Source organism: Euleptes europaea, chromosome 2 (assembly GCF_029931775.1).
Source record: "Euleptes europaea isolate rEulEur1 chromosome 2, rEulEur1.hap1, whole genome shotgun sequence".
In the NCBI taxonomy this organism is placed as follows: Eukaryota; Metazoa; Chordata; class Lepidosauria; order Squamata; family Sphaerodactylidae; genus Euleptes; species Euleptes europaea.
In genome coordinates this window covers 22,014,249-22,029,471 of record NC_079313.1, presented here as the reverse complement: position 1 = coordinate 22,029,471, position 15,223 = coordinate 22,014,249, and the positions used below count along the sequence as shown (strand labels likewise).

General features: G+C 44.3%; 1 protein-coding gene across 1 annotated transcript in view; it reads right to left on the bottom strand.

Moving 5' to 3' along the window:
- The window catches only part of LOC130473084 (sterol O-acyltransferase 1-like), a 43,238-nt gene extending 28,677 nt beyond the window's left edge, over nt 1-14,561 (bottom strand). The window contains exons 1-5 of the mRNA XM_056844609.1: nt 14,511-14,561; nt 6,434-6,576; nt 6,284-6,343; nt 3,713-3,820; nt 862-1,144 (exon numbers count right to left, since the gene is read on the bottom strand). Of these exons, the coding sequence (XP_056700587.1) occupies nt 862-1,144; nt 3,713-3,820; nt 6,284-6,343; nt 6,434-6,576; nt 14,511-14,534 (618 nt within the window). The 5' untranslated portion in view covers nt 14,535-14,561. The remainder of the gene's footprint in view (nt 1-861; nt 1,145-3,712; nt 3,821-6,283; nt 6,344-6,433; nt 6,577-14,510) is intronic.
- Between the last annotated feature and the right edge of the window lie 662 nt (nt 14,562-15,223).

The window sequence follows — 15,223 nt, the reverse complement described above, 5'->3', positions numbered from 1 at the left end:
AGATGCTTTTGCGTCTGGTGGAACGTGCGTGGGAAAGTGCAGGAAGCATCGCTGGCAGAGAAAGGTACACTTCTCCTCCAGGATAGCCTCACACTGCTAACAGGAAACCAGACTGCACTGGCCTCCAGGGCCTTGGGCTGCCATCCTCTGTTGCCTGCCTTGAAAGAACAAGATAGATCCAGCTAAAGCTCATGTCCCTGGGATAAGGTTGGTTGCTAATTTCCTCCAACGCTCAGTGCATCCAATGGAAGAACTAAAGCCCAGGCCTTAAGAATTCAGGCAGCCTCATTTCAGAACATGTCCGTTTTTTAAGACCCTCTCTCCGAAACTCCAAAGAAAACAAAAATCCCTGAAGCTGGCCATGGATTGGATCTTGTACAAAATCTCCACCGACAGAAGGAAATTTCCATCAGCAGAGGATTTCTTCCCTTCCTCCTCCCCAAAGCAGGCCAAAATAACCTGTGAAATGCCGCTGCCAGGGGACAGCATGAGAGAGGAGTTGGGAAATTTGCTGCGGGAGGTGGGAAAAAACAAAAACTGTCCTTTCTTCCATCAGTGGCATTTTTTTTGCTGGCTCCAATCCCTCTATTTCAAAGAGATGTCAAAGCCCAAAGTATGTACTGATTGTAGGCTTATCCAAAGTCAATCTAAGTATCCAGAAGTAGCTTGCTAATGAAACATTTACTGAAATGGCTACCAACAGGTAATCAGCACTGTGCCCCACCTACAAAAGTAACTGGCTCTTAAGAGCACATAAATACTTTTTTGTTCTCCAAAGGATCAGACAGATGATCAAAAAATATTGGCTTATTTCCTGACCTCTGATTTAAATAATGCTGTCTTCCAGATAGCAAAACGTACCTGCTCCATGATGACTATGAACCGAGAGGCTGGTGGAAGATCATAGGCCAGCGTAACGTACGTTGGTCCCAATCCAAGTCCAACTATCTGGAAGAGCATGAAGAGCGTCCCAAAGAAGACAGAGTGGACTGTCTTGTGGGAGGAATTATGGTAGCTTTGGGCCCAGTGGCAGAAGAGGCCGTAGGGTACGGCCAGCGTGGATAAGATCATGCACACACAGGTCGGAGCAACAATAGAAGCCTTGCCAAAAGTATAGACCAAGAGATCGAAATCAAGCACCAACCTTAAAAGAATTTTTTGGGAGAAAAAAAGGGTTAAATGATGCTCATTCACTTACTTGAAATAGCTATTTCTAGACTAAGGATAGCCATGTGAGAAAAGGAAATGACTTTTTTTAAAATCAAGTCTAAATCAGTAACAGTTGTCACTGACGCCTGTGCTGATATGGTTGTTTCACAGATTCTCACTTAAAAAAAAACCTTTCACACACATTATGCCGGTACCTGCATCAGAGATTAAGGATCGGCTGAAGTTACCTGTTCAGGTCCACACTACGGGCATTCCATTCTCAGACAGGCTATGTGCTTGTGCATCAGGAGCAATCGAGACAATAGATCACCTTCTATTACTTTGTGATCAATGGTCTGCACCCAGGGCCCTATGGATTGCTCCTATTCTATCAAAACACCGTCTTCCTGCTGACCCTTGGGTAGTTTCATTACTGGTGGGAGACACAGACCCAGGAATAACAAGAGGTGTCGCCAAATATCTGGCAGTACTCCTGGCTTTAAAGTCACGATGAAGTTTAACCATGTGCTAAACAGAAATATTATCTATGTACTGTCTATATTGCTCCCTATAAAGATATTTATTTATTCTTATATTTGAAATTTTAAAATAATTTATGAATCCCAAGATTTTAAAGCCATATTGTTTATAATGTTTTATCACTCTGATGTTGCAAATTTTGTTTGTATCTTATGTATCTTTTTAATATTTTAATTCTCTATGACGTTGTAAATTTTGTTTTTTGTCTTATGTATGTTGCGCTCAAGATCTTTGGTCGGATGAGCTTGAAATAAAAGGAAAGGCACATATTTGGCTTTTCCCCTACATAACATGTGGGTATTCTGCGGTTTGTGCTGCCAGTGTTACTTGCCGTCAAAGATTCTAGAAGTGGAACCTGGCCAGATTACAGAGTCATCTGAGTCCCTGGTGGTTATATCAAAGCAACACTTAGACCCACTTAGACCCACGGAGGTGGTAAACATTTAAATCTACAGTTGTTTGCTTTGTTTTGGGGTCTGTGTATCCAATGCAGTCAATATTCTTTTGACACTGTTCCTTTTTGCATACTTGTGTTAACTGGCTACGTAGAGTTTTAGACTGTCTATACAGCGCAATCCTATGCAGATTTACTCCAGACTTAAGCCCACTGAAATGAATGGACTTAAGACTGGAGTTGTCTCTCCTCAGGACTGCACTGTTAGCATTTGCACCAAATGCCTAAAAATGTTCTGAAAGTAAATGAAAAACGACACAGTCCCTTCTAGGACTGTTGATTTTGAGGCAGAAACAACAACACACTGTTGATCAGCACCACCAGAGTAGTCTATTTGCTGGAGCCTCCTCTGACTGCAGCACTGTACACAGAGGCGCACGACTGCTTTAACTAGGCACAAGACAAACAGAGGCCTGGTGGCAGAAACAAGGCACGTGAGGGCCTTGAAAAACAAGATTTCCAGTTTGCAGGACGTCCAGTGGCTAGGGTTGCCAACCTCCAGGTACTAGCTGGAGATCTCCTGCTATTACAACTAATCTCCATCCGACAGAGATCAGTTCACCTGGAGAAAATAGCTGCTTTGGCCATTGGACTCTATGGTATTGAAGTCCCTCCCCTCTGCAAACCCTACTCTATGGTATTGAAGTCCCTCCCCTCTGCAAACCCTACTCTCCTCAGGCTCTGCCCCAAAAACCTCCTGCCGGTGGTAAAGAGGGACCTGGAACCCTACCAGTGGCTAATCATCATATTTCCTGCACAGCCCACAATTCCCCAGTCTTTGTTAGCACTGTCTCTGCAGTGAAAGGGAAGGCTGGATTTAATCATGAAAAGACCATCTCATCGGTGGATGGAGGCATCTGACACATGGGATGACACCTCCTTTCTGCTCTGTAGTTGAACAACGCTGACAGGAAGAGAGGGAAACTGTGGCCATCACCAAGTGGAGAAGACATCACCAAGTGGAGAAGAAGGAAAAAAGGACTAGGATCAGTATAAGAGGATGTCTGGAGAGTGTGTTTCAGCAGGCAGCTTCAGATAGCCAGACACCAAGGGTGGGCTTGGACCCCCTCCGTCCACCAATGAGAAGGTCCCTTCCCAGTCCAATATCCCTTTTCTCCATCTCTGGAAGAGGCTTCCCAGCACTCAAGTGGTATTTTAAGCTGCTGGACGAAGGTAATTCCCTCTGACCAATGTTAACAGATACAGTAAGCAATTGCAGCAGTGATTCAGGCACCTACTGGCTGATGCCCACGACGTCAATGCAAGAGTGAAAAACCCCACCTAGTCTCTCACACCAGCCATTCCACCAAATTTCTCCCGTCATCAAATGTTGTCCTCCCCTTAGAAGGCTGTATGCCGAAGATATCATTCTGTATGGTAGATGGAGGGTGTATGTCACTAAGCTGTGTGGTTGTTTTTGCAAAACAAAAAAAAAATTAAAGATGGGAAGCACAATTGCTCTGACTTATTTATATGTGAAAATGACCATTTCCCTCCCTCTGCAGAAAGGCAATATTTTTTTAATATGCTGGCCAATGGCCGTAACAATAAATGTAAATATTTTCTTACCTTCCTTCATCAATAAAGTCTATCACAAGGGTGCTAAGAATGAAGAGGATGAGGAAGGCAATAAACATGTGGTAGATGGTTCGGATGTGGTCCACTTCGAATAGCTCACTGTTGAAGAAATTCAAGGAAATAAAATGCACATTAGTACATGTTGGAGGGGGGGTGATACAAAAACTGCAAAGGGGCCATGGCTCAGTGGAAGAGCATCCACTTGGTATATGGAAAGTCTCAGGTTCAATCTCTGGCACCTCCATTTAAAAGGTAAAGGTAGTAGGCAATATTAAAGACCTCTACCTGAGACCCTGGAGAGCTGCTACTAGTCAGAGTAGACAATACTGACCTTGATACACCAAGGATCTGATTCAGTATAAGGCAGCTTCATGTGTGTTCCTACCGTTGTCATCTTCCAAGTGTTGCTGCAACCCCAAGGGATCCGATAGAGCCTAAATGTTATGTTTGCATGTCGGGAGGATTTGTGCTAGTACTCCCTCTGAGGCTTACATTTCACTTTCCTTATAATATGGGGCTGCTCTCTTTTGATGCACAATTCCCAGGAAAATCCAATTATCTGAAATTAGTCACCTTTTTATTGACACTGTAAGTACTTCTCTAAATGCACTTTGAGGTTCTCTGGACCTTGTTTCTCAGACCTGCTCCCTAGTCTGCACTGATGCTTTGAACAGATCTCCTTCCCAGGTGGTCAGGAAAAGATCTGGGAAGTTTCCACAGTGAAGGTGGGAATGTCCCAAATCCATGCCTGAATCCATTATTTCGGCTAGCAATGATGTAAAAGCAGAAAGAGCTGTGGAAGCAAACGGCCTCTTCCTAGTCATTTTTGGAAAAGGGTTTTTGGAAATGCAACACAGATCGTGAGCGAAGGAGCTCAAGAGAGATTTTGAGGGAGATAATTTTGCAATATACCATCCTAAGTAGAGTTATACCTGTCTAAGATTATTGACGTAAATGGATTTAGAAGGGAGTAACTCTGCTCTGGATTGCACAGTTGGTGTCCAAGATATAAAATCCAGCATGCAAGGGACACACTCCCCTCCCACACAAGCTCCACAGAAATGGGCAAGTGCTTATGCAGGAATTGTTGTTTTGTGGCTCTCGTTTATTTCAGTGGGAACTTCTGGGTGGATTGAATCACATGGGCCAGATCAGGCTGTCTCCTATTTTGCCTGTGCTTTTTGTGTAGAAGGCCCAAGTTAATCATTAACATAAGAACAGGTTCGAAAAAATTTTCTTTCCAAACCTAGCTGGAGCATGCTAGGCAGAGCTGCATTTGTACCACGAGCCATATATCCATAAGAATTAGCTGAACAGGGCCTTCCACTGAAGCAGGGTCAGCATCCAATAATATTATCTTCCGTCATAAGAACATTGTTATGCTCCTCTGAACCTTGAGAGTGTACTCTCTGAGGACATGGCCCTGAAAGATTGTACATGTATCTCAAAAGCAGAAGGGAAACAAACATTTCCATACCAATACAAATAATGAAGACAGAACACTTGTCCACTACAATTCAAACACTGGGAACACAGGGAAAAGGTCTCATTAAGAAGAAAGGCTCAAACTAGGACGACCACAGCTATAGCAAGGACAGGTAACTGCCTGCCTGCAGGCCAGGTAAAGTCACCAAAATAATTTTACCTGCTCCCCACCCTCCAGGATCACTGACAACATTATGGCAAGTATGACGGAAGGTTATCCACAGTTTCACTTGTAAAGAAAAGAAAAAGAAAACCCAGAGAGAGATTCCACACTTTTACTGTGATTTCTTTTTATGTTGTATATGTAAAAACTCTCAGTCGATGTGCCACCCGATTGTGAAACCCCTTACTGCTAGATGATGCTAACTTTATCAGAGAATCCGACTACTCCTGAAGGTGTTGGATTGGTCATCAAAATATATCTCCAGTCCACGGACCAACTTCTGAAGAACAGAGCAGCCCCCACTGATCAGGCAGAAGTTGGTCATGCTGGAACTACAACCTGTAAGCACAGTGACCAATTGGTTAGAGCATCCAGTGGTATTGATGGTCGAAAAAGGAACTCAACCCATTGTTCAGAGAATTCACACATGAACCCGTCTCATCACACTATTGGTCTATCAAGGTCAATCCGATCTTTTTTAACAGGAAATGCTGGGGACTGAACCTGGGACCATCTACATGGGAAGCAGATGCTCTGCCACTGAGCCACAAGGGCCGCTAGTCCTATCACACCCTCCAGTACTGCAGGCCACAAGAATGGTTGTGTTTTATTACATCCATCTGAAGGCCCTCAAGGGTACATTTAGCAAAAGTACGAATGCAAATTACAAGTCCATTAACATACTCAGGTAGCCGGCTCAAGGTTGACTCCGCCTTCCATCCTTTCGAGGTCGGTCAAATGAGTACCCAGCTTGCTGGGGGTAAAGGGAAGATGACTGGGGAAGGCACTGGCAAACCACCCCGTAAAACAAAGTCTGCCTAGTAAACGTCGGGATGTGACGTCACCCCAAGGGTCAGGAATGACTCGGTGCTTGCACAGGGGCCCTTTACCTTTTTACCTTTTAACATACTCACTCCAAGAGAGATTTCCGAACAACAAAGACTTTCCCGTGTTCTGGAGGTGCTCTCAAGCCTCTGTGGAAAGAAAGGCAAATGTTTAGTGCTTATTCAGAAGGAGGTGACAAGAAATCAACTCTGCCACAGTTCGGCCAAGAACTGACATACTTGGTTTTGTAGCCATCTTTCTCTGAACCTGTGGTCGGAAAGGAGGGTGGCGACGACTCCAACAGCACAGACTTTGAAACCAAGCCATCTACAAACTCTGTAAAATGACTTTCGATCCCCTTCATGAAAGCCGGCTTCAGATGCTAGAAACATTGGGGGAAAGGAAATGGGAGAGAGAGAACACAACAAATGGTTTACATCCACACCAGGAATGTCCCTGCTGAAATGGCACATTACCCTAGGCCACACACGTGAACACATACACACACAAAGCTGCCTTATACTGAATCAGACCATTAGTCCATCAGGGTCAGTATTGTCTGCTCAGACTGGCAGCGGCTCTCCAAGGTCTCAGGCAGAGGTCTTTCACATCACCTGCTATTAGAGCATTTGAAGCAGAGATGTGGGGGATTGAACCTGGAACCTTACGCATGCAAAGCAGAGGCTCATCTGCTGAGCCTCTCTACATAGGTTAATTTCCTATAGGTCCTCTATACAGTGCAAGCTGTGTACTATAATTGCCAGCATGTCTGAAGGGTGGGCAATAGATTTTAACATACAGCAAAAGCAAACAATCCAACTGACAAAAGTCTTCGCAAAGACCGTAATGAACATAGTTCTTATTTTGTAACCATTCTAATAAAGGTGTTGGTCTATTTTTAAACATGAGAGTTTGTTCCTTTTAATTAAGTAAATGCCAGCCCTGAGCTTAATAGTCTTCCTCCCTTTTGAACTCTGAGCAAAGTTAAAAAAAAGGGTGGGAGTGGAGAATGCTTTCCAAAATTCTCTCATTTTAGCTTGTCCCCCCACCCCACCCCCATGCTCAGGTCAGGTAACTATGTATGTTCAGAAGGTCCTTTGAAGACGAACAAATAAACCTTGACAAACTGTTTTTGTTTTGCTTTTTAACAACTAGAACAACAGCAAATTCTAAAAATTCCCATATGTCCCTGCCCTGGAATTAAGATCACAAGGAGTGGCTCTCCTGACTTTCCCATCAATCAAAGAAGCTTATTTGGTGGGTAAGCAACAGAGGGCCTTTTCAGTAGCAGCCCTATGGTTATGGAACAACCACCCCAGGGAGGTGTACCTGCCTCTCCCTCTCTTTCAGTCTTTAGGAAGCAGTTGAAGATGGTTTTATTTAGGACTGCCTTTGGTTAAGTTGGAATGCACGATGGAATGCACTGCCTCAGAGGGTGGTGGAGCTTTGGTTTTCAAGTTTTACTTCATGTGTTTTTTCTATACTGTAAACATAGATAAGACAAGTCAAGGCAATAATCTTTGAGAATTCTTGGAGAACAGAAGTTCCAGCAGACTGGAGGAGGGCAAATGTGGTCCCCATCTTTAAAAAAAGGGGGGGGGGGGAGAAATCCCAAACAATTATCACCCAGTCAGCCTGACATCAATACCAGGTAAAATACTAGAGCAGATAATTAAACAGACGGTCTGTAAGCACTTAGAAAGAAATGCCATGCTCACTGACAGTCAACATGGGTTTCTCAAAACAGGTCATGCCAAACTAATCTCATATCTTTTTTTGAAAGAGTGGCAAGTATAGTAGATGCTGTAGATGTAGTGTACCCTGATTTCAGTAAAGCCTTTGATAAAGTCCCCCATGATCTTCTTGAAACAAAGCTAGTAAAATGTGGGCTGGACACTGCTACTGTTAGGTGGATTGGGAATTGGTTGACCAACCGAACCCAAAGGGTGCTCATTAATGGCACAACTTCATCCTGGAGAGGAGTGACCAGTGGGGTACCACAGGGGTCTGTCCTGGGACCGGTACTATTTAATATTTTCATAAATGACTTGGATGATGAAATAGAGAGCATGCTAATCAAATTTGCAGATGACACCAAAGTTCAGAATGACCTCGATAGACTGGAGAGCTGGGCCATAAGCAATAAAATGGATTTCAATAGGGAGAAGTGTAAAGTACTTAACCTAGGCAGAAACAACATAAGGCACAGGTACAGGATGGGAGATAGTTGGCTTGACAACAGTACATGTGAAAGAGATCTGGGAGTCTTAGTGGACCACAAACTGAGCATGAGTCAACAATGTGATATGGCAGCTAAGAAGGCCAATGCAATTCTGGGCTGCATCAATAGGAGTATTGTGTCTAGATCAAGGGGAAGTAATACTACCACTGTATTCTGCATTGGAATACTCATTTGGAATACTGTGTCCAGTTTTGGGCTCCACAATTTAAGAAGGATGTTGACAAGCTGGAGCGTGTCCAGAGGAGGGTGACCAGAATGGTCAAAGGTCTGGAATCCATGCCCTATGAGGAGAGACTTAGGGAGTTGGGTTTGTTTAATTTGGAGAAGAGAAGGTTGAGGGGAGACATGATATCCATGTTTAAATGATTGAAGGGATGTCATGTTGATGAGGAAACTAGCTTGTTCTCTGTTGCTCCAGAGACTAGGACACGGAATAATGAATTTAAACTAATAGAAAAGCAATTCCACCTAAACATTAGGAAGAACTTTCTGACAGTGAGGGCTGTTCGAGGGTGGAATGTGCTGCCTCAGAGGGTGGTGGAGTCCCCGTCTTTGGAGGTCTTTAAGCAGAGGCTAGATGGCCATCTGTCGGGAGTGCTTTGATTGTGGGATCCTGCATGGCGGGGGGAGGGTTGGGATCACTGGGGATGTGGGGGGAGGTAGTTGTTAATTTCTGGCATTGTGCAGGGGGTTGGACTAGATGACCCTGGTGGTCCCTTCCAACTTTATGATTCTATGATTCTAAGGCAGGAAGAAAGGCAGATAATAAATATTTTAAATAAACAATACAATACATAAGAATAATTAGATGTTTTAAAAGTCCTGTAATCTCCAAAACAGAGAACAGGGAGGGACTGTGGCTCAGTGGTAGAGCATCTGCTTGGCATGCAGAAGGTCCCAGGTTCAATCCCCGGCATCTCCAGTTAAAGGGACTAGGCGATGCGAAAGTAGGTGATGTGAAAGACCTCTGCCTGAGACCCCGGAGAGCAGCTGCTGGTTTGAGTAGACAATACTGACTTTGATGGACCGAGGGTCTGATTCAGTATAAGGCCGCTTCATGTGTTCAACATGTACCTAAAGAAATCCCAGTTTAGCACTTAGATTGTCCACACGTTTTTTGAAAAGCACAGCACTCGCTGCTTCAGTGACATAGCATAATATCATGGCAGAAAAACCAGGAGGAGGATCTGACTTCTACACCAGCAGAAACCAAAAAGGTTAATATTTAACTTCCTTTCTTTTGTTGCTGCTGCTGCTGCTTGCAGCTGTACAGCGTTCAAACAGACAAGACAGGAACGACAAGTTTTCAAGCTTCCCTTTTCCACTTGTCATGACCACAAAATGTCGTTTTTCTGAAGTTGACAAAAATGCCTGATTAGTCACTACAGCTTGTTACACAAATAAACGGGAAACCCACGTCAAAACATCAGGATTTTTTTTTTTAAAAAAAGAATCAAACCCAGGGAATGAAAGAGAAAACAGGCGAGAGGCTTTAGACTGTTCAGAACGTTCAAGTGCTGAATGAATAATGGAATCCTGCGCTCACGGTTGCAGCAACGCTGTTATTCCTTCAGTCTTGGCAGGAGACGCTGCAGGCAGGCCCTCTTTTGACATTGTAAAACATTTCCACGTGCTGGGGAACATGCCCTGAAACAAGGACTCGGTGTACTTTGCAACTCATTCCCCGCTTCCAGGGCTGAATCGGAGGCACAACATTTCTTTTGTCTCTCAAAGCGACTCCCTTCAGGGAATCCTTTCTACACTGACTCACCTGCCGTGTAATTTCTGTGCAGGGCCCAAGGTTCTGGAGCATGTGCGAAGGTGCAGAGTCAGCGTCACTGCAGTATTGCCCAGACTTAACCCTGAAGTCCCATGGCATCTTCATCTTGGTTGTGTGAATTATACTGTTCTCACGGCATTGTTTTTAGTGGCAACCCACCTTTGAGACTCAGCGAGAAAGAGTAAACCAAGTAAATACTGCGGCAAAAACTGTCACAAGCTACCGTCCCACTGGGCTCTAGTTCACGAACGTTTCTGCCACAATAAATGTATTAGTTTTAAAGGTCTCACAAGACCTCTTTGTTATTTTGGCTGCAGCCTCTGGAATTTGGCTATATGTCTTAAACCTCCTTGTTACCCAGCATAAACTGGGAGTGCCATCCTAGAATGCATGTAGAGCTCTCTCCTATGGCAGCCAATTGAAAGGAAAAGTTAATAGCACTGGTTAAGCTGTCGTCCGGGGAAGCTGGTCCAGCATTTGGACCTTCCCGTTGAGGAATCCTTAAAAGCTTCCAAGAAACTACTGCATGGTTCTCCAGAATCTGCCATTTACAAACCAGCGGAAATCAATTTCTTGAAGAGACAGGCTCTAGGAACCAGTTTTACCACAGGGCTGCTTTTTTGTGTATACAGGCCCTGATTGACTTCAATGCAGATGTACAGTTTCCACAGCTTCCTTTTCTGAAAGTTCATGGTGTTTTGTCCAAAGTTACCGGCTCACCAGCCTAGCCTGCTTCTATGTCTTTAACCAGCAACATCCTCTGCAGATGAAGGCTTCCACGGCATGGAAATCATCATCAGCTGTGTTAAGACACAGCAATTGTTTAAAAAAAAAGACAGCATTTGTTTGGAGGCCAGGGTTGCCAACCTCCAGGGGGGACTGGAGATTTCCCAGTACTATAGCTCGTCTCTAGATCAGTTCCCCTTGAGAAGATGGCTGCTTTGGAGGGTGGCCTCTATGGCACTGTACCTTGCTAAGGTACCCCCCTTCCTGAAATCCTGTCCTCCCCAAACATTGCTTCCAAACCTAAAGGAATTTGCCAGTATGGAACTGGCAACTCTATAGGCCATCAACAGTAAATCATGACATGTTTCGTATTATTTAAAACATTAGAAATATATCACGATTTACTCTTGTTGGCCTCCAAACTAAGGCTGCCATCTTCTTATTTTAAATACCTAATGGAAAAGCAAAAAATGCCTTGAAAAAGCACCACTTGTGCTTCTTAAAAGCAAGGAACACTCTCATCCTGTCGATAGCAAAGGCCATATTTCTGGCCCTCTCTCTTCAGTCCTCCTAGGGTTGCCATGGCCTGACAACCAGCAGGAGATGGGGGGAGGTGGGCAGAGCAACTGTTGCCCACTGCATGACAGCATGACTTTTGGTGCAACCTGGAACCACCAGGGTGACACTCTAGTACTCGCCAGTGCTTCTGGGTCATGCTGGAAGCGACATCATCGCACAGGGATGACGATCACTGCCCCGTCTCTTTTGGCCATGCTGTTTCTGCCTGCTGACCAGCTGAACATCGACAGGCAGTGGCCAAAATTGCTGGGAGTTTGTATGCCCTAAGCAGGTACCTGGGCAAGCGAAGCCAGATTTCACCTCTGTGGGGAAGTCGGGGACAAAATCGCAGCCTTTCCATCAGCAGCTGTTTGGCTCAGGCAACATATACCCAGGCAGGGCGGGTCGCTCCTGCAAAGGGAAGGTGCAGGTGGGGGCAGAAAACTGAAGAAAGCCACTTCCTTCCTCCCCCTTCTTCACTCTCCATAGATTGTTCTCTCCCCTTCTGTTCACATGCTTGCTGTTAACAAACTGTACACTTGTTGCCAGCACTTCAGGGGGCAGGGGAAAAATGTATTTCATGCAAAAGAGTTTCTGGATTTGAGATCATAATCTTCACTGCCTTGGACCAAAACCCGGATGTAGTACTACTAAATGGTAATGAGGCTTGTACTGAAGGATGATTCAGCTCTTTGGTCAAGAGGCAGAGTGGGACGGAGCACCAAGGATTATCAACGTGTGGCTACAAGACACGTTTGTAAGGCCCTCTTGAGAGAATTCCAGCTGGCTTTAGGAAAAAGTGTTTCTCCAACTATGAGAAGAACTGCTCTTGAAGGAAAATTAAGAACCACAGCTGAAATGAAACAGATTACTTTGGCAAACTTTCTCAAGGGCTTTCCCTTTTTGAAGGTTAGTACCCTCAAATAATCACCATAGTGAAGCAGCCAACTACAGTCTACCAACTACCACATTTGTGAAAATTATACACACTGCGCTTAATTGCGTGCAATTATAGAGTAAGCCAAGCAAGTGTAACATTCAGCTTATCCTGTTTTTTTCAAGTAGCCTTCCTTGTGGATATTAATTATACTTCTATGCTGCTTTTCCCTTTAAGAGCCAAGAACAGCTTACACGTGTGTCTCATCCTCTCCCGGAACACACAAGCATAGGTTCAACAATGCTAAAGCAACTGGGGTCCCAAATCCATTCATATATGGCTATGGTTTCAGAAGTTAGGCCACATAAAAGGAGTATCATAAGGAGCCAAAAAGGTAAGAGATATCCTTGGGTCCTCAAAGCTACCCAATTTATAACAGGTTTCCCTCCTTACAAAAGGAAGCACACAGACAAGGATATGGGCAAAGAATTTACATTTTTTTTAAATTGTACTGATTAATTTATTCTACCAATCTGTTCATTTTTATCCCACCCTTCCTTCTAGGAGCTCCATACAGCACTCACAGTTCTTACCTCCTCCATTTTTTCCTCAAAACAATCCTGTAAGTAGGTTAGGGATGGGATGGGATGGGAGAGGGGGAGAGAGGGGAGAGAGGGAGAGAGAGAAGGGAGAGAGAGAGAGAGGGGGGGAGAGAGAGGGGGAGAGAGAGGGGAGAGAGAGGAGAGGGGAGAGAGAGGAGAGGGGAGAGAGAGAGAGAGAGAGAGAGAGAGAGAGAGAGAGAGCGCACATGAATAGCCCAAGGTAACCTAGTGAGCTTCATGGCTGAATGGGGATTTGAATCCAAGTTTCCCTCCAATCTTAATGTGATGCACTAACTACATTTCATTTTTTAACTCCCATTCTCTTTCGTCAGTCAGTCTTGCGACGACACAATGATTCCATCAAATTAAGAACAAGAAATTCCACAAATGTTAATGAAATAAATTAAAATTAATAATATTCATTCAAAATAAAAAAAACATGATAATACACCTTTATAATCCAGCCGCTGATGACCCAGAGTGGAGCAACTGGTGCACGGGTCAATCATGCTTACACCAGGACACCTTATCATCATCTTTATCTGTATGATGGTGGCAACAAACTTTGCCATGTGGAAAGAAATGAAATTATCTCTATCTGCCAGTAATGATACTAGTTTATCCTGATCTGAACTTTCTGGGAAACAGGATATATGTCAGAAATACAAGCATGTCATAATATTGTGACAGACAGCTGGTCAGTAAGAGCTGTCAAGGACCTGTCAGATCAGTAGGATCTGAACTGATGCAACAGGTGGCAATAGCCTGGAAGCAGCAGTGTAAACTGGGATAAACCAGATATGGCCAGAAGCATGATGTAACGCTGTGGGTGTAACAGCAGGTGGCTTGATAGATATCTGGATGTAGATATGTATTTAAGTGAGTAGCCTCTAGGGCTCAGTGTTGGGGTGTTATGCTGAGAACTAAGCTGGAGGCGATGCTGGAGAATATACTGAATGGAAGTGTATGCTGGATATTTTATACACTGTAAATAAACTAAGCACTTTTATAGTAGCTGAAGTCTGGTGGAGTGTTTTGGACCAACTGATAAACCCGCTGTACTCTGCGATAATATAATGGTCCTCAGAAATCTTTCGTGCTCAGTCTCAAATCTCAGGCACCAGAATGTGACACGGGACAAATCCTCAATGGACCGAGGGTCACAAGAGCAGACTCTTTCACCATATGGAATCCCAGACAGCGGCTAATCCCAAAACACTTCAGGAGACCAGTTCAGGTCAGTACTGCAGTATAGGGGGAAAAAGGCTTCAGTTATACCCCTGTGCGGTTTTCCCAACCCAAAACAGCCCGGGGGGTACTACTGCCCCATAGGGGGCTGCATATGCAGTTTAGATTCTGGATTCCTACAAAGCAACGGGGTTCTACTGACCAAAAGTCAATCTAAGGTCATGTCAGCAACCTAAAGGTTATATAGTAAAATGACAAGTTGAAATTAACTATAACGGGCACCTTCAGATTCTTCTAGGGACTCCTTGCTGGTTGATAGGAACTAACATTTAAATATGTTTACCTCTGCCTCTGCCAGGAGTTGCATCTTCCTTGTTATCACATGGTCAACATCAACCCGACCTAAGAAAAAAATAAATCGTTACTGTACGTTCTGCACTGAAAACTAGACACAAGCAGTCTGCAAGCATGCAAACAATGGAAGGGGGAGAGACAACTTTAAATTGCATATGTATAATCAAGCAACAAATAAGCTCGTAAGTTCCAAACCCATCGTAAGTTTTACATATTCAGCTGACAGGTGATCTGTAGCACATCAGTGGCCTAAAAAAAAAAAACCCATACAACTAGGGCTGCCAACTCCAGCCTAGGAAGTTCCTGGAGATTTGGTGGCAACGTCTGTGGACAGGGGAATCTGGGGAGAGATTTCACTCAGAATCTATGGCATCCCATGTAGTCTGCGTTCTGAAGCTGATTTTCCTCCAGGGGAGCTGATCTGTGAACATCAGCTGCAAGCTCCAGGTCCCACCTGGAGGTTGGTAATCCTAGTATCACCCAATGGCATCAGCCACAAGCAGGCCTCTACAGTAATAAAACGTAAGCAGCATTTCATATGCAATGAAAAATTGCCTCTCGTTCCCCCTTTCCTCTTAGGGTGGTCTGGAGATTTTGGGGGTGAAGCCTGGGGAAGACAGGCTTTGGGGAGGTGAGCGACCTCAGCAGGGTACAATGCCAAAGAGTCCGCCTTCCAAAGTAGCCATTTTCTCCAGGGTAATT